This window comes from Cyprinus carpio, chromosome A7 (genome assembly GCF_018340385.1).
Source record: "Cyprinus carpio isolate SPL01 chromosome A7, ASM1834038v1, whole genome shotgun sequence".
Lineage (NCBI taxonomy): Eukaryota > Metazoa > Chordata > Actinopteri > Cypriniformes > Cyprinidae > Cyprinus > Cyprinus carpio.
Genome location: NC_056578.1, coordinates 34064501 through 34088834, shown reverse-complemented (window position 1 = coordinate 34088834; position 24334 = coordinate 34064501). Strand labels below are relative to the sequence as shown.

General features: G+C 37.8%; 1 protein-coding gene across 2 annotated transcripts in view; it reads right to left on the bottom strand.

Annotated features, from left to right (window-relative positions):
• The window catches only part of LOC109111256 (ankyrin-2-like), a 151187-nt gene extending 128013 nt beyond the window's left edge, over positions 1–23174 (bottom strand). Inside the window, exon 1 of one of the 2 annotated variants that reach the window (XM_042760908.1) lies at positions 22941–23174. In XM_042760908.1, coding sequence (XP_042616842.1) covers positions 22941–23027 — 87 coding nt within the window. In that variant the 5' untranslated portion in view covers positions 23028–23174. The remainder of the gene's footprint in view (positions 1–22940) is intronic. The other variant, XM_042760909.1, reaches the window with a different exon arrangement.
• Positions 23175–24334: the final 1160 nt, after the last annotated feature.

Here is a 24334-nt window from a genome sequence, read left to right as displayed (position 1 = left end):
GAAAAAACCTTAATCATTCATGTTATATTGTATTCTTTTCCAGTGGTGGGTCAAAATGATCCAGGAGGGAAGGATTTGTTACTTCTTTTTTTTTCATCCACATAAACTCCTCAAATCCACTTAATTTGTGTGTGTGTGTGTGTTCCAAATTCAAGTATGACAAAAGTCACGAAGTCTTATACCATAACGATCAACGCTTGATTTTTTAAAAAAGAATTGAAAATCCGCTCCGGGTTAAAATAACCCGAAGAAAGGATGAGGGCTAAAGTGCTTTCTACTTCTTTTAGAGCACATGTCATAACGCTACAAGCGTTTGCCTCTCAATACTCTGCATCAGCGATGCATCCACTATGCCCAGTCCTTGCTCTGCAAGCTTATCTGGATAGGACTAGCTACTTCAGGCTGGCTGAGCAGCTGTTTGTCTGTTTCGGGGGCCACACTAAGGGGCTGCCGTTATCAAAACAGTGGCTGTCACATTGGATTGTGGAAGCAATTGCATTGACAAATGCTTCTAAGTATGAGTCCTGTCCGTGAGGCGTGTGTACTCACTCCACAAGGAGTGTGGCTTCTTCGTGGGCTTGGGCTAAAGGAATGTTGATTCAGGATATTTGTCTGGTGGCAGGATGGTCTTCACAGAACACCTTTGATAGATTTTTCAACCTTGAGATTCTGTCTTTCACACTGCTCGTTCTGTCTGTGCAGTGAGACGACTACTGTTCTTGTATTGGTTGTTGCCTGCACCTAGCAACACCCCCCTGGTGAGCAGGGTGGTTTTGACTAGGTCCGGTGGGCTTTGTGTAAACCTAATCTGCTGATGAATTATAGTCAGCAGCTTTTATGGAGCGCTCAGGCTACTATCGTCTGCGGTAAGTGGGCTGTTGAATATCGTATGTTATAGCAACGGAGACCTGTGTTTATTCTCTCAGCTATGTCTTGTTTGTATAAGCTACATATGTACTTGGCACCAGCAGCGCTGCTGCCATTTTATGTGTAGTTGTCATTGTTGTATATACTGTGCTTATTTCTGCTTGACTGTGAGCTGAAGGGTGCTTATTTGTCCCATGGTTGCCCTAGTTAGAAAACAGTCAACGGGCTTAGCTCTATTAAATCTGGCTCATTGGGCTCTTCTCACTGGACTTGGGGCTACAACACAGCGCAAATATACACGTTGCCCATAGCGTGAGCTATGCAATGTAGAGAGACCGACTTGAAAGGTAACGTCTCCAGTTACGTAACTAACAGTTACGCCTTAGTTTCCTGAAAGGACGGAATGAGACATTGCGCGCGCTGCTATGTTGTTACCCTCAGAGTCTTATATACCTGTTCGAACATTCAAAAAATTCTGAGTTAATGATGCTGAGTGCCAAGCTATATAGTGGGGAGCTGCTCCTAGATCACGCATCACTGGTCGGTAAGGTTTACCAGTGCAATGCAATCAGACTTCAGTATTTGAGGGAGGAGGGGGATAACTCCATAGGTGACCTTTCAATGTCTCGCTCACTTCTTTCAGGGAACCGAGGTAATGTACATAACCGGAGATGTTATTTATTACAATGTATGTTTTATTCAAATTTTTTTCCACTTTACATCATTAATGTATTAAATGTAGCAATACAAAAGCAAAAGAAATGTTTGTCTACTACACAACACTACTTGCATACACATAACTGGCCTACTTACACTCAAACCAGCAGGACCATCTTGATCAACCATCTTCACCAGAAAGTCTATGCTTTGCATGCTATGCATTTTGCTTGAGAACAACATTACTTCTCTGGTAAAGATCAGCACTACCAACATAAACCAGCCTGGAACAACATGCCAAGGAATTCATGCTATTGTATGCTCGATTTTTTCAGTCAGTAAGGTACAACTCAGGTCCCTCCCAAGTATTTTTTTTTCACCTGCTGTAACATCTGACAGACAAAAATCTGCTCACTCGGAAAAGTAGTAGTGCACCTCCCAATAACAAGATGCCTAATTCGGGTTATCATTCACATCTGTAACACAAATGCAGGTGGACAAGTAAAGTGTTAAACTTTAATGCTTAAGGTTAGTGGTTTGTTCAAATCCCCAAACCTAAGTATGGGTAATAGTAAATGAAAGCACCACTAGTTAAGGTTTTAACAGAAAGAAGCACTTACAAATTGTGTATGACCGGAAATAGTAAAATAAAGCTTGTACCAGTTATAATTATGCCGGTAAGAAATAAGTTGTGTGGTGACAGTAAACTGAATTGGCCGGTCTGATACCTGGTTCTTTAACCAGGGAAATGTTTCATGTAGACAGACAAATGTAAGGTCAGCTTTACTTTCCATGCAGCTTATAGACTGCTAATTAAAATGATTTAATTAAAGTTCAACCAAACATAAAAATCCTGTCATCATTTATTCACAATCATGTCTTTCCAAACATGTGTGACTTACTTTCTTCTCTGGAAAATAAAATAAAATATTTTGAGTTTTGAAATTAAATTGAAAGTCAGTAGAAACCAAAATGGTTTAGTTACATTCTTCAAAATATCTTATGTTGTGTTCTGCAGAAGAAGAATATCATTTATATACTGTAGATTTGGAACTACACTCTAAGAAAAAAAACGAAAAAAGTACAAAGCTGTCACCGGGATGGTACCTTTTTAAAAGTACCTGGAGGGTGCATTTTAGTACCTTAAAGATACATATTAGTACCTTTTGATAGGGCAACACCCCAGTGAGAGCTTTTGTACTTTTTGTCTGAAAGTGTACAGTCGTGGCCAAAAGTTTTGATTATTACATAAATATTAGTTTTCAAAAAGTTTGCTGCTAAACTGCTTTTAGATCTTTGTTTCAGTTGTTTCTGTGATGTACTGAAATATAATTACAAGCACTTCATACGTTTCAAAGGCTTTTATCGACAATTACATGACATTTATGCAAAGAGTCTGTATTTGCAGTGTTGGCCCTTCTTTTTCAGGACCTCTGCAATTCGACTGGGCATGCTCTCAATCAACTTCTGGGCCAAATCCTGACTGATAGCAACCCATTCTTTCATAATAACTTCTTGGAGTTTGTCAGAATTAGTGGGTTTTTGTTTGTCCACCCGCCTCTCGAGGATTGACCACAAGTTCTCAATGGGATTAAGATCTGGGGAGTTTCCAGGCCATGGACCCAAAATTTCAACATTCTGGTCCCCGAGCCACTTAGTTATCACTTTTGCCTTATGGCACAGTGCTCCATTGTGCTGGAAAATGCATTGTTCTTCACCAAACTGTTGTTGGATTGTTGGAAGAAGTTGCTGTTGGAGGGTGTTTTGGTACCATTCTTTATTCATGGCTGTGTTTTTGGGCAGAATTGTGGGTGAGCCCACTCCCTTGGCTGAGAAGCAACCCCACACATGAATGGTGTCAGGATGCTTTACTGTTGGCGTGACACAGGACTGATGGTAGCGCCCACCTTTTCTTCTCCGGATATTCTTTTTTCAAGATTTTTTAAAGATTCGGAAAGGGGCTTCATCGGAGAATATGACTTTGCCCCAGTCCTCAGCAGTCCATTCACTATACTTTCTGCAGAAGATCAATCTGTCCCTGATGTTTTTTTTTGGAGAGAAGTGGCTTCTTTGCTGCCCTTCTTGACACCAGGCCATCTTCCAAAAGTCTTCACCTCACTGTGCGTGCAGATGCGCTCACACCTGCCTGCTGCCATTCCTGAGCAAGCTCTGCACTGGTGGCACTCCGATCCCGCAGCTGAATCCTCTTTAGGAGACGGTCCTGGCGCTTGCTGGACTTTCTTGAACGCCCTGAAGCCTTCTTTACAAGAATTGAACCTCTTTCCTTGAAGTTCTTGATTAACCTATAAATTGTTGATTTAGGTGCAATCTTAGTAGCCACAATATCCTTGCCTGTGAAGCCATTTTTATGCAACGCAATGATGGCTGCACGGGTTTCTTTGCAGGTCACCATGGTTAACAATGGAAGAACAATGATTTCAAGCATCACCCTCCTTTTAACATGTCAAGTCTACCATTCTAACCCAATCAGCCTGACATAATGATCTCCAGCCTTGTGCTCGTCAACATTCTCACCTGAGTTAACAAGATGATTACTGAAATGATCTCAGCAGGTCCTTTAATGACAGCAATGAAATGCAGTTTGAAAGGTTTTTTTGGGATTAAGTTGATTTTCATGGCAAAGAAGGACTATGCAATTCATCTGATCACTCTTCATAACATTCTGGAGTATATGCAAACTGCTATTATAAAAACTTAAGCAGCAACTTTTCCAATTTACAATATTTATGTAATTCTCAAAACTTTTGGCCACGACTGTATATGAGGGTGAGTTAATGATGACAAATTTTTCATTATTGGGTGAACTACCCTTTATGGTTTTTAAGAGAAATCAATGAATGTGCTGATTGCGTAACTTTCAGATGCAGTTATTTGGTCACAGACAATTATAAAATAGCAATTATTGTGGACCAGCAGGATAAAGGCTGCAGCAGACCTCTGTGGAACTTTGAAATAAAAAAAAGCCTGCTAGATAAAACTGTCTTGACAATAAAATATGAGCGGTTAGCTAAAACACAGGGTTGATGATAAAGCCTTACCTGTGCCGTTGCTCTGGTCACCATTCCAACACTCATGGGTGTTTTTGAGAGGTTTCAATGAGGTATATCCAAAATAAGGAATACCGGAGTAATAAAATAAAAATAGAAAACAAGGGGTTGCGAGGATGTCTACTGAAGAACGGCCACTGTGGATAGATGGATTACTGAGCATCAGGCTAGAGGTATTAGTAGACTGTGATTACACACACACACACACAAACACTGAGATGGTTGCAGGGAAAAATGCTTAGAGGATTAAGTGGCTAGAAATAGTGGAGTCTTCAACTGACCCAGAATCAGATCTTAGTACAGGTATGCGACAGAAAAGCCCTCAGGGAAACACAAGCTACACACACCATCTGCAAAGGCGATGTCCAGTGTCCAAACTATCAGTGTAAAGGGGCATATTCACTACATTTTATGCTATTCTCTCCAAAAGACAGGGTCCTCAGTATTTGCTTCTTGTCTAAAACTGGCACAGATTAAATTTAGACAAACCTGTTAATCAAAAAAGACAAATCCACTGCAGTGGATTTGTCTGGTTTATGGGCATTAAATCTTACCAACCCTAAGCCAGAATCTCTTTCAGTGATATTATGTCCTATTACGAAACAACAGTTGGCTTGACCGAGAGAAGAGAGGGGTAAAAAAGCAAGGAAAATTTTTTTGTTTTTTTATTATTTGCATGTGTGAAATCTCGCTTTCATTGAACATGTCGATGTGCATTTTGGTTTTAATGCACATATGAACATCCGTCTGTACCAGTGTTAATGAGATATTAGAGATCAGAGTCTTGAAAAACAACAACAACAACAAAGTATTAAGTGGGTCTGTAAATTTACACAATAATACAAAATAATAAGGATTGAGGAGCCATTAACATAGGAAGTATTCTTGCATTCAAAGACAACTGGATCTACCACAATGGAGCTTGATACAGCATATTAAAAAAACTTCATAATATTAATGAAAAGCTTAAAACTACAGCTAGACATGACCCAGTCACTAAAGACATCTGTCTGCATTTGTGCATAAGCACCTTATCTCGCCCAGTTCTTCTAGAATTTGATTACGGATTCTGATTATGAATATTAATTTGACCCGAAGAATAAATGCTGTTTTAAATGCAGGTAATCACACTTACTCAGTCAGTCTCTACTCTACATATTCTACATATTACAGTAAACTTTTAACTTCAATGAAGCAACTCAGGATTCCTTGCTTAGTTTTAAAGTGACATTTTTTAATTTGCAACAGAGGCTTGGTCTCGTGTTTTAATTTCCAAGAAAACATCTGATAAAGTAGCTCACTTTTTCAGTAATACCAGTTAATTTGTTTTCCCATCTTTTGACTGACAGCTCTCTTGTGCCCATGTTGAGAGAAATCAGAAGTGCAGAGATGTTGTGTGTGCTGTGTAAACATGATGTTACTGTAGTTTTAGATTAAATGTTAATATGCATTTACTCATCTCACTTGCACAAAAACAGATTCGGTTTTCCTCAAAATTAATAAAAACCATGAAACTCAGAATACCCGCAATAATTAAATGTTAAATAACACAAATATCTTTTTTTTTTTTTTTTTTTTTGCTGAAGAGTGTTGAACTTTCTTCTCCTGCATCCTATTTTTCATATAATCCAGAATAGCAGCACAGCAGAAAGGTTTCGCCCTCTACTGTTGAGATGTGAATGTACTTTTCCTTCAGCCTTATGCTTATTAATTTCACTTTTGGTGTGAAAGGGCTTTTACATTTGCCAAAAATATAACATTTTTTAATAAAAACAAAAAAGCAAGACCAGCCCAAATGAGAAAAAGTAACACAAAAGTACAATTAACATATTACTTTTTATACAAGTTACTTTTTTAGGGAGTCACACAAAATTTAAATGTATTGCTTTTAAAAGCAACTTTCCCCAACACTATTAGGTGACTCTTATTAAGCATCTTTGAGCTTGTTGTTTGGGTTTGGCTCATAAAGTTATACAGTTTATAAGTAGGCATGTGCAGGTCACTATATTTTAATATATGCCTTATTTCCTAGATGACAATTTTTGGGTTTGAGTTTAATATGTGATTGATCTTATGTTTTTGTGGGGGGGTTTTTCTTTCTTTTTTTTTTTTTTTAACAAGATCAGGCAACACTAATGAGTCAAAACTTACCCTGTGATTTCTTGTACTGTGCATACAGAAAAGACACAACTCTGATATGTGTTTAAATTAATTATTAACTATTGGTTTAGTTTCATTCCATACATACTGCATAGAATTTCTATAAATCGAGTTGTTAATATGAATTTTTTCGGGTATCAATTTTGTTTGTAAAATCTAGTTGTCACTCCTGTAAAATACTCCTGTTATAAAGAACTGAGTGTGTACAGAACAGGATTAAGCACTAAAATGTGAACTGACAACAGAATGCGTACATGGCCATCAAGTCGACTGAACTTAACCCCAGCTGTGTTTTTGGAACTGATAGCCGCGAGTAAGAACGTTTTGAGTTAATCAACCAAGAGTTTGGGGTTTGTGTTTCATTTGTGACAGTTTTTTGTGGTTTTTTTTATTCTTTTCCTTTACAAATTACACTGCACATACAGTAAGTGCCAGCTGTCTGTTGATGTCACTGTTTGTTTTGGTTCAAGATCTTAGTTTATTATCATGATATATTGTTAGTTCACCAAAATCTACAGTTGTGCCTGACCAGTCGTAAAGTGTGTTATGTAGTGCACTGATTAAGTCATTAGGTTTGTGCTCTTCTCTGAATGTGAAAGACTAGAATCTGCCTCGGTCAATAAAAACAGTCTTTAAGTGTGTTGAGCTTAATCTTAGAATTTTTCAGCTAGACGAGTAGTGTGTCTCCTGCCTAAACTGTCAACTTGAGATTAGAATCTGTGGTGAAAGATTTTTCTTTGTCATTTCAGAGCTTATTTCTCATAAGCCACACAAAAAAAGAATTCCTCAACAATGCCATGTTACAGTATCTTTCCTTATGAAACAAGCATACTGTGTCTTTGATGGGGCTTAAGAATACCATTGTCATTATTCACAATGGGGAAAAAAACAACATGATTTTAAACTCATTTCAATGTGTTTATTCATTATTTTGCAATAAATTTCTGAACTGAAAGGAATGTGACATCACAGTTTGCGAGTTTATTGAGGTCTGTAAAGGGAGTCAATTTCAAAGCGCTGCGGGGCAAACCAATAGAAACGCTATACAGAGATCCTCCTACAGATTATTAGCCAGTGTCATTTTGCAAACTTGGAGCAAAATCAATAACAGTTCAGGGGACAAACTGTGCTGTCGAACAGAGCAGAGCCTTATGCAACTCTTTACAGCTTGTTTCCAACTCCATTCCAAATAGCTACATGATGCATTTATTAAACAATATAATAAAATCTAGTTTGTGATAATGAACAATTCAAAACTTATTAGCATTATGAATGTGTATAATGTTCTAAAATGCTCTGAACCCTTGTGTGTGGAACAGACAGAATATAAAGATGTTATTCACTGGAAGCCATGCCTGACAGCTGTGTTCACTGTTTACTTTCATTGTATAGAAAAGAGCAGCTTGGGCATTCTGCTTAGGTATTGAAAAACATAAGGGTCTGTAAATGATGACACAATTTCTGTTTTGAGGGTAACTATATTCCTTGCTGCCTGGCAAAAAAAGCAGACAGGTTTGTTTTAAGCATCAGACAGGGGATCACCAAAACTTAGTGAAAGCTAATCACAATCTGAAAAGTATTCATACAAATTTGAGGAAAATCAATGAAACAAAATGTCATCTGCTCCACCACTCAGGTCAGTTCTCTTCTTAACCATCAGACACGAATAGTAAACCAACAGAATTCTCTTTCTCAGATGAATAATTGATAAAACCCTAAGGGGGTGGATTGGTCCATTATTTAGTACAGCCTGAAGCTCACAAAGGCATGGTTCATTAAATGGGGATATGATTTCCATATTTTCAATTTTGAGCTGAGATAGTGGTTTGACTTTTTTATACTGATAACAAGAACATGAACAAAAGATAAATGTCTGCCTTAGAGCTTAACGCTGGGAGGCTGAGTGAATAAAATCTGTTCTATGTTAAGATTTTTTAAATTACAATTGTACATTTAAAAACTTTTAAAACCTAATGTTCAAAGCCATGTCAAAATTCTACCCCATCTTGTACTTAAGTAACTATTTGCAATGCCTGATCAAAAATCATTTGTTGCTGAACATGCAATTCTAGTTAAAAAATAAAACAAAATACAGTGGATTAAATAGTATAATGCAATTTTAATATGAACATATTATCTTATATTCTCAATATGTTCTTGTTTAAATATGTAGCCTTAAATAATATAGACTTGCAAAACCCACTGCTAGGGTGTTCTGGTAGTAACCAGCGTATTTCAGCATTTAAACGTACAAAACTGACGTACTGACAACACCCTTAAAAGGAATCCTTATTAATATTGAAATCGCTAATATTGAAATTTTATTGTTAGTTGTCATATCAATTATCTTGTTTGCAATTGCATTATTAAATTGTTTACTTGATATGAAATGATAACGTCGTTTTGTTGTGTGATTTCTGCTGCCAACTCGTTTCCAAGAATAGGCCTACATAATAATGTTAAACACGACTTCACTTTTAAACCTTAAAATAAATAACATTTCTTTAATCATTTAACCTTTACTTGTCATGTAAAGTTTTCTTTGTTTGCCATGCAAGGCGTTTTCTCTGACATGCTGTGACTGACAATAGAACTATAAAATACACCAAAAATGCAACATAATTACGAAATGAAACAATTTTATTTGACCGCTGTAATCCAAATCTTTCAAATCCATATGAATGTGAGGAACAGACCCAAATCCAAGCCTTTATTCGGTGATCTTCATCTAGCGATTGGAGTTATTGTTATCTGTAATGAGTGCGGTGAATTGAGCTCTCTTTACAAATTCAAATGTTGCGTTGCTTCAAACGACAGGTTTTACGGCAGGATAATCGAACACTCATTGGCTCTCATCCGCATTTGTCACAGATTGTGACATGCCGTGTTTCTGGTGAGCTGTGTTTGAATGATGCATGCGTGCCTCCATGAGTGGATCAGGAAAATAATCTGGATAATATTTTCAGGGAAAATATGATATTCTTATATGTGCCTTTTGTATTATTTTAGGGGTTTATGAGGTTGAATTGTATTGTGATTTTCAATTATTTTTGGTGTTTCTTTTGACATTTTTGCAATAAATAAATGACTGTAATTGCATTTATCTGTCTGTCATGTTTTGCTTATATTGTACAGATATAGTTATGTTTAGGTTTAGAGGTAGGAATGGGATTAGCAACTATAAAAATATTTTAATGCTATATTGTTACTAAAATTTTTATTTTCCTGCCTATTTCATTCAATTGTATTTTGTATCCTTTTTTATTCGCTACAAAATGGGTAGGTTAAGGTTTGGGGGTAGGTTAAGGGGTCTAGAAATCTAAATTGCTTATTAATAAAATGATAAAAATGCATATTCGCTGTAGAATGGGTAGGTTTAGGTTTGGGGGCTAGGTTAAGGGGTCTAAAATCTAAATAGTTTATTGATTAAATAATAATGCATGTTCACTAAAAAATGGGTAGGTTTAGGTTTGGGGGTAGGTTAAGGGATCTAAAAATCTAAATCACTTATTGATAAATTGCTAAAAATGCATTGATACAAATATCTTAATAATACAAAAGATACGTAAATATGTTTCCGTATTTTAGGTAAAAATACGTAGCGATTTGTACATTTTAAATGTTGAAATACGTCTAAATGGTATGTTTTAGCATTAGTAAAAATGTACAAAAATTTACGTTTTGTAAATATTACGTATTAATGAGACTAGGCTGGCATATATGTACATGTGCCATCTTCAAAAATAGTGCTGATTGTTGACACGCTATATACAGAAAATGGGTAACACTTTACAATAAGGGTACTTGAATAATCATAAATTAAAGCCTAAATTAAGTCTCTGGCTCTTCTCAGTTTGCGGGGAAGTAGAGACGCTGCTGTGCTTTCTTGGCCAGTGCTGCAGTGTTGTCAGTCCTCTCTGGGTGGTGTAAACAAAGTCCAAATGGTTTTAACTCGTGTTGGAAAGTTAATGTGTTGGTGTATTTTTGGGAACACACTCTTTAAGTCATGGTTGAAATCCCCAGCTAAGATGAGAAAAGCATCAGGTTTGGCTGTCTGCTGCTCACTGATGTGCTGGTACAGTTCATTTAGTGCCTCACTCCTGTTTTTGTTGTTGGAGCTGGAAGGGATGTATACAACAATGAGCAGTATGGCTGAATATTCCCTCGGTAGATAGAATGGCTGGCATTTAATAATCATAAACTCCACCAGGGGTGAGCAGTGTTTGCAGATCACAACAGCATCGCGGCACCATGCATCACTTGATGTAAACACAAAGCCCGCCGCCACGTGATTTACCTCCCGCGATGAGGACTCTGTCCGCTCGATAGCATGTCAGCTGATTGAGCTGAATAGCACAGTCTGGAACACTGTTGCTGAGCCATGTTTCTGTGAACACAAAAACACAACAGTCTCTTACAGTCCTCTGAGTTGAGCATAGTAATCGGATGTAGTCCAGTTTATTGTCCAAAGAGCATACGTTATCCAGTACGATGGTGGGGATAGCTGGCTCGTGTGGGTTAGCCATTAGCCTAGCTCGGATACCTCCGTGCTTACCGCTCTTCTGCTTCCTCTCACGCTGCTTGTGGCGCCTCCAGTGTGGGCGAGATGCAGCAGTGGAGGTCAGTGATGGTGAAGGCCTCCGGAGCAGACCGAGATCCCGTAGCTCTTCGGCGTGCATGGAGTTTAACTCTAAAAAAGTGGTTCTGCCGACATCGAGCAGAAACTCATGACTGTATGCGCGCTTAAAGACAGATAGACGCGATGAAGATGTACAAAAACACTGCGACTTACAAGACAAAAAACTAATCATGAATTAATGAAGAGCTATCCTTGACTACAGCTGGAGTCATATGGATTCATGCATGAATAATGGCAGGCTTAATTACATGTAAGTACATGTTTGATAGTTAATGCGCTATAATTAACATTTGGGTAAACTAAATCAAACTAAACCATTTTTAAGAAAGAATAAGAAATACTATGACATTGAAATGAATTAAAATTATTTAAAATACTTTATTTGAGCTAAAAAAAAATAATATCATAATTTGACCTTTTGACATCTTAAGGTTCCCTTTCCCTTTAAGCTCACCCTGCTGTGACTTATAAACAGCTTAATAAAAATAAAACCTTAAAATCCACAAAGAATATTTGTAGAAATGCCCGGAAACAGTTCACTAGACACAGGCCATGATGATACAGTACCTCCGCTCTCTGACTTCTTGAAAATCCCACCACATCTCTTAACCGGACTGAATTCTCGCTGTGTTAGTACATGTGTATTTTATAGTAAGTATAAAATAAATCATGAGCTGAGTTTAGTAAGCAGTTAACTATGAATTAATAATGATTGGGCCCCCTCAAGTAAAGTCATGACAAAATAATGCATTAACAAGCCATGAGTTGATGTTAGTGTCAGTTGCCGCCGCCGTCGTCATGTCATGGAGACGTTGTGTGTTTCATTATGAAAGCGAAACTACTTTGTTTGGCCTTCCAAAAGAGGACACAATTCCAAATCAGTGGATAAGTTGTATTGACAACTCTGTTCCAGAACAGTTCAACCCAAATATTTAGATGTTTGCAGCGCATTTTACAGAGGACTGTTTCTTGAACATGGGAAGGCTGTGCACAAAGTTTGTTTCTATGAAGTGGGGCAATTTCAACTTTGCAAGGACAGTCTGGCGCTTCTGACTAACAGCCTGTAAGTATGTTTTTTCATATTTAAAAATTTGCCACTGATGATTCAAACGCGAGTTTTAAGCAATGTAGAGTAGTGCTTGTTTGTTGTTTCTCTGATCACAAATGCAGACATGGTTTAATGTTTACGTGGCGCGATACACAACGCCTAAAAATACAGTATAAGTCATTATAATCCGTAATTATGTCCCCACTGGATGCAACAAATGCCTCATTTGTAATATGTATTATTGTTTTTGTCTTGTGCCGGGACATGGCATCACAATATGGTAAGGGGCGTAACATTTCTCACACTTGAGGTATTCGGCCAATCACAAAGCACTGGATAGCTGGCCAATCAGCATACACCTCACTTTTCAGATCGATGAGCTTTGTAAAAATCGACATGTTTCAGAAAGGCGCAACAATAATGTGAAGTATGTGGAGAATAATGTGTTTTCTGAACCTTAATCTGCATAAACATATTGCATCATATACACAAAATAATGTTCTTTTTAGCAACATCATTTGACCCCTTTAACAGTAAATGGAGACTCAGTTTATCATACTTTCTCTCTATCTCTACCTCTCTCTCTCTCTCTCCTTCCCACCGAACCCCCAAATCTACATCCTCCTCAAAATTTTGGCTCATCTTTATTTTTACCTTAATTTTTTTCCCTTTCCCTCTCACATTCACACATAACCTCGGCTGTGTGACGTATATTACCTTTGCAATTAAATTAGATAGTTTATTTATCCCAATATAATTATTAACTGATTTCACTCCAAAGCTACCATACATGTGGTTTATACAACTTGAGTCATATTATTCAAGATTATTCAAAAATTCTCCTTATGTTTAATGGAACAACAGCATGTGTTATTAGAACTGTTCCTTTACTATTCCTTTAAGTGAAAGTATCACATTTAAGGCACATAGTACATAAAAACTGACTATCATTGTTAATTCTACTGTGGTTGTTGCACAGTGTTCCTTTGTCTTTGTGTTATCTGGGTGGTGAAGAGGGAACGACTCTTGGATAAAGCAGAACGAAAAACTGTAACATTTGGATTAGGAGAACAAAAGATTTGGCTGAAACAGTGATGGGAGCAGCAGGCTTTGATGGGTAACTGGATTTCCCTCTATCTACAAGATTTTGTATTCAAAGCAATGGGCTTTCCTGGCCACAGGCATACACAGCGAGAGAACGACAGCTGGAAAAGGAGTAATAATGATAGTGAATTTTATATGAATGAGTTTATAATGAATCTTTAAGCAAAAGTTACACGGAAATTGTAGAGGCAAGAACCGATAGGGAGAGGATGCCAGAGAAAACGTAAATACTGTACATGCAATTGGCACTATCACCATGTATTCCATCAAACTTTAAAAGCACTGTAAAAACTTTTATTGCATAGTTATTGTTTATGTCACTTCAGCTCTGTCTGGTGTAAATAAAACTTTATAATATTAAACCATTATTTATTTGTATGAAAAGTTTTATTTTGGCATGTCAGTTTCAATTAATGAAAAACAGCATTGGTGAGTAGTGACAGAGCAACATATTAACACATTCTGACTATTTGGAATTTAAAACAATATGCCAACAAAAGAGATAATAAAATAAACATGTAATAAAATTAATAAAATAAAAAACAGGAAATTGTATGAAATAAGTGAAAAGAAAAATCACAAAATCATATTGCTTTGAGACAATCTTGGTATATTATTGTCTCATGTTTGTTTTTCTCAGTTTTCCTAATGTGATGATATAATGCAGCAGCACACTTGAAAAAATCCATTACACACATATAAACACATATTGTATACTAGCACACACACACACACACACACACACACAAACCAAAATTGCAACCCTCAACACTACTGGTGCACAGTTTCTCTGGTCATTTCCAGCCCCCATCTGTCATTGCGTTTCGCTTCATGTAACCCACCACTGACCAAATAAGCAGTCTAAGTGAGAAGAACCGTATTCAGCCAGAACAAACAACAAACTTTTACAAACAATTAAGTACAAACCACAGTAATTCTACTGACAGTTTTATTATAACTTGCAAAGACTGCATGCATGAATAGATGTTTATTATCCTGAATAGTTAAAAGTTTTTAGTCTTTCTACTTAATTAGTGGAAAATGCATTACAACCAACATAAAACTTTTTATTTATGCATTTCCTCAAGGAAATATGAGTGGTGCTTGTCTGTGCAAAATTTTCTGTCATGAAAGGTGATGTGAATGGTTGGCAAGGTGTTGCTATGCAGTTTTGAGATTTATCATTGGTTTCTAAGGATATTCTGAGCAGCTGCTAAGTTGTTGCTGTTTAGTTCAAGAAAAAAGAGCCCATCCCCAAATTGATGATATAATAGTCTCCTTATATGTCTTTGGAATTTTCTCAGATTCAGCAGATTGGGTTCTGATTAGAAAAGTAAAAGGGCACCTCTCTTCTACAAGCCATTTGAGATATAATTCATGTCCATAGCAAAAGCAGTCTGAGTTGTCAATTTTTACATTTTTTTATTAATTATTTCTCCACAAAATACATTTGAGTGCATGCCAATATTGAAATAATATGTTTGATAACTTAAAGCTAGTGTTCATGCTAAAGTAGTTACTGTCTAGTTCAGGTTTAAATCTAGCTGTGTTATATACGGGTCCAATTGCACCTCCCTGTCTATTTCCTGTCCCCATTTACTCTCTCCTAAATAAAATAAAATTAAATAAATAAATACATACATACATAAATACTTAAATAAATACAAAAGAAAAAGTTTAAATTTAGTCATGTAGGATTTAATACAATAACAACTCATTAACTCAGTTATCTAATCACCCCACTGTGCCCCTTAACCTAAAATATCATTAATAATTCAAAATCATTATTAATAATGAATGCTGCTTCATGTGTCAGAGATTTTTTCTCAGTTGTTGTTATCCATTCATTCACTGACTGACATGTTTGAATTTTAAGAGCTCTGACTCCAAATTCCAAATTATGATTGAATAAGATACCTTTACGCACTGTGAAATGTTATACTGTATGTTGCTTAGCAACCACCTACATTAAAATAATGATCTTATCAAAGTTCACATCAAAGGTTTTACTGTCATTGCTCATCAACCCAAGGTCTCTCTTCTGTCTATTAATACAAAAGTGTTGTTCTTCTTAAATGGTATTAAAGGGTGAGTTTTTTTTATGCTGCTTTCACTTTCGCTCTCTGTTTCTGTATCTTGTTTTGTATCTGGTTTAAAAGAACCATTCATTAATACGTTTAACACACAGCAATACACACTAACAATAAGCACCTCAATTTCTCAGTCTTTCTCTCATTTCTTACCCTTTCATGTTTTATTGTCTAATCCTGCCTTCCACCCCCACCTCTCTTCAACCTACTAGATTGTGGAACCATCCCCACAGAGTGACTGTTGTCTTGGTAACGGGTCCCATCCTGTCCAATTCAGAGGTGGCATCATGTACACTGAATAATCTGGAAGATGCATATCCCTCTTCTTACTCAATATAATCTATACTTAAATACACTGTACATTCACAAACAACATAACTTAATATAAACAATAGTATTTTATTTATTAATTAATTGGAATGCACATTTCAAAAGGTAGAGCTACCATAATATAATAGTCAAAGCCTGTGGTTCAGAAGATAAATGTTACAACTGCAACAGATCTTTATTTTATTTTATTAATTTATTTCATTTTTTTTCTAGATTATTATGATACTAATCATTCTATGCATTCAAAATAAAAAAAGTAAATAACAAAGGGGGCTGCTTATTTCTACATATACAGTATACAAATTCAATATTCTCCTACTATAATAGTTAATATTTTGCATTTCACAAAAATAACATTATGACAACACTTGACCTATATATATACTGTATATATATATATATATATATATATATATATATATATATATATATAGGTGTGTGTGTGTGTGTGTGTGTGTGTGTGTATGACCCTGGACCACAAAACCAGCCTTAAGTGTCAATTTTTCAAAATTGAGATTTATACATCACATGAGAGCTGAATAAATAAGCTTTCCACTGATATATGGTTTGTTAGGATATGACGATATTTGGCTGAGATACTGGAATCTGAGGGTGCAAAAAAATCTAAATATTGAGAAAATCTTGTTTAAAGTTGTCCAAATTAAGTCATTAGCAATGCATATTACTAATCAACAATTAAGTTTTGATATATTTATGGTAGGAAATTAACAAAATATCTTCATGGAACACTTGATGGTGTCAACTACCTTTTAGGGTAGGTCACCAAGAACCTCCGAATCCCGTCCAGGGACCAGACATGAAGTTTTCAGAGGTCTGGACGTGGGTGCCACAGGGTGCCCTGTCTCTGAGTCAGTAAATCCTTCCTCAGAGGAATCATCCAGGGAGGAGCTGTCGCGAGGAGCATTAGTTCCGGGAACCAGGTTTGAGTGGGCCATTACGGCGCCACAAGCCGGACCTGCTCCTCGTCCTCCCTGACCTTACACTGCGTCTGTGTGAGAAGGCTCACTGGAGGAAACACATACTTGCACAGGACCCGCAACCAGCTGTGTGCCAATGCGTCCATGCCGAGTGTTTCCTTGGTCAGGGAGTAGAACAACTGTCAGTGAGAGGTTTCTGGAGAGGCAAACAGATCTACCTGAGCGGCTCCGAAATGTCTCCAAATCAGCTGGACCATCTGGGGATGGAGTCTCCATTCACCTGGGAGTGTAGCTCGTGACAGCTCATTGGCTGTACGGTTGAGCAGACCCGGTTTGAATGGCACGAAGTGACCTCAGACCCTTCCGACTCCAAAGGAGGAGGTGGCAGGCAAGTTGCGACATACGATGTGAGTGTAGACCACCTTGTCGGTTGATGTACACAACGGTCGCCGTGTTGTCCATTCAGACCAGCACATGCTTGCCTTGTAAGCGCCCTTTGAGACAGTTCAAGGCAAGGTGCACCACTAACAACTATAGGCAATTGATATGCCAGTGCAGCTGGGGGCCCGTCAATTGCCCCGACTCTGCATGCCCACTGTATGTGGCCCCCCAGACGGTGGTGGAGGCATCCGTGTAAACCACAGCATGCCTGGAGACCTGTTCTAGGGGCACTCCGGCCCAGAGGAACGTAAGGTCTGACCACAGGGCTAAAGGTTTGGCGTCAGGACGGTGTAACTTGAACCCGGTGAGTGCCATGCTGCCACGCCCACCTCGGGACTCGGCCATCAAGTGGTCTCATATGAAGCAGCCCCAGTGGCATACCTGCCACAGCAGCTGCCATATGCCCCAGGGGCCTCTGAAATAGTTTCAGTGGGACCGCCGTCCTGCCCTTGAATGAATTCAAGCAGTTCAGTGCGGACTGCGCACGTTCCTCTGTGAGGTGTGCTGTCTGTTCGACCGAATCCAACTCCATACCAAGAAAAGAGATCCTCTGCGTCAGGGAGAGTTTGCTCTTTTCCCAGTTGACCCGAAGACCCAACTGGCTGAAGTGCCAAGCACCAGGTCCCTCTGCTCGCACAACTGATCGCAGGACTTTGCTAATATAAGCCAATCATTGAGATGTGAACACCCTGCTCTCTGAGGGGAACAAGAGCCTCTTCTGTGACTTTCGTGAAAACACGAGGAGACAGGGTCAGCCCGAAGGGCAGGACCTTATACTGGTATGTACATCCTTTGAACGCGAACCGCAGAAATGGTCTGTAATGCAGAAGGATTGACACATGAAAGTACGTGTCTTCAGGTCGATCGCTGCAAACCAATCTCGGGGACAGATGCACCCGAAGATGCGTTTCTGTGTCAACATCTTGAATGGTAACCAGTGAAGGGGCCGGTTCAAGCCACGCAGTTCCAAGATTGGTCGTAACCCACCACATTTCTTGGGTACAATGAAGTACAGGCTGTAAAAACCCCATCTTCATAACGGCTGGAGGAACCGGCTCAATCGCATCCTTCGCCAGTAGAACTGCGATCTCCACACGAATGCCACTGAACTTGGGGGGACGCCGGGCAAACTGAATAGCATAGCCACGAATGCCACCTCAATGTGTTTAATGCCCAGACACGTGAGGCAGCGATCATGACCATAACCCACTCAAAGTAGATTGGTTTTTCTAAGCGAAATCCAAAATTCGTCGGTCACCAATGTAACGCCGAAAGTGACCGACTGAAAGGGAACCTGTGTGCTAAATACACTGCCTCAATCTCCAGACTGTGTATATGGCACATTCAATAATGACTGTCCTACTGGCCATGAAACAGGTGCCTACTGCACACAGTGCCAACCTACGGTGGAAGCATCATTATGACTTTGTGAGGAAACACCTGCCCCATTAGAATTCCCGAGATTGAAGATTGAAGTTTCTTCCAGGGCAGTAAAGCCTGACAACAGACCTGTGCCACCTTGACTTTGGGCTGTGAGTACGCAAAAGAGGCAAACTCAGACCCAACTAAAATTTCCTCCATAGTCCATAGCAGTATTTCAAGAGGAAGAGCAGCTGAATTCGCAACCATATGCCCCAATACCCTGTGAAAAGACCTGGTGGTGAGAAAATGCCCAACCTTGAGGAGGATATCCCAATGTGGCATTGCCAAACTCTGTGATGCAAATATTTGAAAACTCAGTCTTGATTAATACTTATTTCCTGGTGTTTTGCACAAGAATGGAAGATGGTGTGATGGGGAGGGGCACACTGATTTTCTACGACAGTCTCAGCATGTACAATGGGGGGGGGGGGTGAGGTGTTTGTGACAGAGTGTGTCTATTGAACACAGACGTGTACACCAGAATGCCTGGACATGGGGGTTTTACATCTTTGTTTAAATCTGGCAGAATATGGCTGAGGCCAGAACTGCAAAACCTTTCAGTGGAGAAACGGGTAAAAGGGAAGCACCGCTGGGAGGTAAGGTTTGGCATCCAACAGACATACCCCAAAACAAAAGATATACATGTCCTAAACACTATTGAATCACTAGGCAAAATGGGCTAAAACTATTGCACACTGAAGAAAAGAAAATCTAAAGTGATGGTACCAAGCATCCACTTACAGGGGCACTGTAACACAGCTTCTTTTGGGTGGTCATTTAGCACCATCAGCCACTGAATTGGTGGGATATTGTAACGCTTTAGACCTGGTGATCACTAACACAATCACATTGTGTCATTTTTCCAAGAGCCAAAACCTAGAGAGTAAGGATGTGTCCGTGCCTTATTTGGAAAGGCATGGGTAATCACCTAAAAATGGATAATGAATTCTAACAGAAATAAAACTGTTAGATGCAGTCACTCCATGCACTTGATGGATAACAGGTAAGCCAAGTAACTGCATGATATTTTAGATAAACACCTAAAATGACAACACTATAGTGAGAGTAAAGTGATAATCTTTAAACTATACAACTAAAAATGAGTGCAGCATGAATAAATAGCCACAATGCAGGTTCTGATGTGCAGCAGCAAGCATAAAGTTGACAACCAGATACATTGCAAACTTTTTTCCTACAAGGGTTGTGCCGAAAAGATTGTTGGAAGCATAGAAAAACATAGGGAGAAGACGGTTTGATTAGACAGTTCATCTGATTAATTCTGGCACAAATATATTTAATGTTTCATGTATGAATTAAATTACAAAGAATAAATGATGGAAGATGCTTTTTCTGTGTGTACATGGGTTCCATAAGTTATTTTGGACCAAATTTGACTTGGACAAAATTGACTTGGGACATGTCCCACCCATCCCATAGCCTACACAAATGATGCATATGTACTATGAACTATTTTTCTTTTTATTAACAGTTTAGTGTAATTTTAATTAGAAGATATTTGTAGATATTTTTTAATAATTTTATGAATTGTACATGGCATATTTGCTGTATGTAAATTATGAAGAAAACATTAAATTAAAAATGGGTTTGATTAGAATACAGATAAACAATCCCACTGGCCCACACAGAATCTATTTCCAGAGAAGTCAGTAGAAAGATCCTCAGAATCGGTACACATTCACAAACCCCTTGTATGTTAATTTCTAAAAACAAATTTGGGGGGGGGGTAATTTGGACCTTTTAGCTATAGAATTGTCATCTCTGCTTAACACATTTTAATATTTCACAGAAGTGCCACAAAAAATCCGTCAAAAAATTCTGCCTGGCTTACTCATTAGTACAGTCAGCAGAGAAACAGATGCCTGTTCAACAAATCCCTGCTTAGATTAAACTTCAATCACCCTACATCCCCCTTTACAGCCCCATCCACCACCACCCGAGTGGGGCTTGGTTAAGAAGGGGAGACATAGGCTATCAATAATGCAAACATCATTGATTTTTGCATGATCGCTCATTGCCTTCCTGAGTTCCACCATTAAAGCCAAACCACATTGATGTATTGTTGCTAATTCAGCTCAAAGACCTTTTTGACAGTGTTCCAGTAGCATATATTACAAAACAAATTTACAAAAGTGGTGATAAATTCCTGTGAATATACTCCAGCTGTATCAGAGTGCCCATACATTTTCACTAGTTTTTTTTTTGGTCAGTTTATATTAGCTAAGATATAAATGTTTTTTTTTTTTTTTTTTTAAAGATTAAATTTTACATTTTTACACGTTGATGTTAAAATCTGTGCATCCAATAAAACTCTAAGCAGCACTGAAAGGTTTGTGCCATAAATAATTGGCAGCTGAGAACATGAAACCAAATTAGAGATGTTTTGAAATCAGAATTGCTAACACCATAATCAGCCATATCCATATTCGTGCATATGTAGTTTATGGTAATATTATTAAATTTCAATGTTTAATTGTAGTGTTATTTCATTTTTGTGGTTAGGTTTACTTTTGAATGTCAATACTGTTTTGGATCAATATTTTATGTCCAATACTAAATATGAGTTCTGAAGCAAAACTAGTTATGAACCATTGACTTACTTGATTATATATGGATATATCTTATAAGCTTTCTCTCATCATATTAGTTTTTACATAATATAATAAAGTGATGCGGGCAGCAGCAAATAATGAAAATCACAGTTCTTTTTCTCCTTTTACAAAGCTCTAGTTGCTCTGCTTGTTTTTTTTTTTTTTTTTTTTTTTTTTTAGAACTGTTGAGGGAGGTTAAAAAAAGTGTTAAGAGTCAACAAAGTTTTATCATAATTGCTCATTTTCAGTTCAATGCCAAGAATGGCTGAGACTTTAGGCAAACTTTTTTCTTCTGTCATGGGGAAGACATTCCATTGACTTGTATTGTTTTTATACTGAGAGAAATATATTTTTGATCTTCTAACCCTAACAAATACCCTTAGCATTTTTTAATTATTTGTATTATTTTAACATTATTTAGTATGTTTATTTAGCCATTTTCCTCATGAGGACTATCGTTTGGCTCACAATGTAGGTTGTACTTGTGGAGACAAACACAAACATGCACACACACACAAACACGGACACATTCATTTTAGGGTTCCCTAAAAATATTGTGATAAACCATAATATTGTTTCTTCTATTGGACAGATATGTGTAGCGCGTACTCTAGCATACACACAAAGGGAAGCAGACCCACCCCTCTCTAAACATCATACACATGGAACAAAGGTGTTTTACAGAAAGAGATGCTTAATGCTTTTTATATTATTACAATCACAACAGTTATACACAGTCACTCACAACAGTCTTGATTCTATACTATTAAACACCCTCCATATGTGCTGTATGTTGTATTTTTGACCATTTTGTGTACATACTGGTTTTTGTATATAATCGTTGTGAGTAGTAATACAACATCTATACTGTATTGTTTGGAAATCCAATGTTTTGAAAGTGTAAACATGAACCTGATTCAAAGGAAAACAACAATGGAGGAAACAAAAGAAGAAAAGACAGAATGGATGGGCACCTGTCAGTCAAAACTCTGTAATCAGCAGATGAACAGTCCTTGTACGGACTTCTCAAGCAGTGGAGCGAGAGAGAGATTTCCAGAAGTAAATGTAACAATAAAAACCGAGAAGAAGCCTGCTCAGCACTTCTCCTGAACACACGCCCATCTTCACCTCAACACACAGAGACCTTGAAAAAACAAAACCATCAGCATGGCTTGCAAAATCAAGGAACCGACCCAAGACAAAAAAACAAACAAACAAAACACTATTAACATACACAAGACTTGCCACCTGTCCATCAGCCAATCTCTTGAAAATTATAGCAGTGTTGCATAGTGTCATTTAAGCTGCAGTTACAAAAAACACTAACACCTTTATTTTGTTTTTCAAATCTACTACAATGCTTGGGTATTTAAGCACAGTTTATTTAAAGTAAATCATCAACAACTACAACTCAATCAATTCCAAACTGTATTTAAGACATACATTTATCAAATAAACTGTATTTAATAAAAACGGCATCAACAGCATCACATCAGGAACTTCCACAAACAATCCTCTGATACTACATTAAGACAGAGCAGGTCCTTAAAGTGAAGCCCATGTTTACCTTCTTTGGCCGCCTCCTCCTCCCTCCAAGCCCATTGAGTTTGTCTGTAGCGTCCATCCTGAGACGGGACTGAGTGTCTTCATTCATTACCCTCTCAAAGAAGTCAGCGTATCCCTCTTGTTTTTTTGTTTTTTTTAAGTAAGTCAATAAGTCCTTGGTTCAACCATCCAAAGGAGATCCCCTACACTCTCTGTAGTCTCCTAGTTCACAGTGATGGTAGTAACAAATAAAGAGCAAGGGACTGGAAAGGGGGAGTGGCCAAGAGAGGGAGAGCGAGAGAGCGACAGAAGCTGGCCGCTAAAATAAGGAGGGTGATGGGTTTGGAGGGAGGAGGGAAGCACTGTGGTATCACCATGGTAACATCTCCCACCAGTGTTTATTGGGAAGCACAACTAGTCCCAGTTGCCACCCATGTGTGTGTGTGTGTCTCTACTTTTTGTATCTTCATGGCTACGAATTGAATAACAGGCTTGAAAAAGGTAAAGGGTGAATGTCAGTTTTTAATGTTAAACTATTTATGTATAATGGTACACCAGTCTTAGCTGTACTGTGTTTACTGTATTCATTATATTACCTTTAACTGAAAACATAGTACATATATACTTTATAACAGTAAGGGGAATATTATACTACTATAACTATTGACTACTATACTACTATTGAGAATATGAAGAACTTCAAAAAAGTGCAAATGTGCACGTGCTTTAAACAAAAGCATACTAACAATAACAAACAGTAAAACTGTGATGGGAGGATGTGTAGATACTGTAGATATCAACATTTTTCTTTTCTTTTTTTTTCAAATTCAGAACAGTGTAGCTTTAGCAAACTGGCTGCAGTATTTTTCCCACCCAGTGAAAAGAGCTCTGTATGATCTTTACACAGAAGAGATGCTATTCATGTTGATGATTGCCCCTGGTCATGTCCCACTGCAACACAGCTGACAGAACATCATTACAAATCACAGCTGCTGCTTTAACAACAGTGGTGTTAAGGAAGTTATTATATTACAATTCTAAATTCAAATTATATTAGACCAAAAGTTAAAGTCTTGTTAGAGTTGACTAAACATATCATATAACACTTTTTGGCAAATTAAATTTTTGTCAAAATAATGTAAAAAAAAAAAAATTTATGTATGTATATACAGTATATGTTTAATGCTCATGCAGATGATTCCGCTCAGCCCACCCGATCAGGGTTCAACCCATTTAACTGCCAGCAGAGGAGGTATAGCTACTCTATCAAGGAAGCTATAGACTGCAGCCTCTAGTGTCAGTTCTAGTGTTCCTCTTGAAGCCAGGCTTTAGGTTTACATGCACAACTCTTACCTGGCCTCCGTTAAGCTCATTTTGACTTTGTTTTCAATTTGCATTAAGTTATACCATACTGGG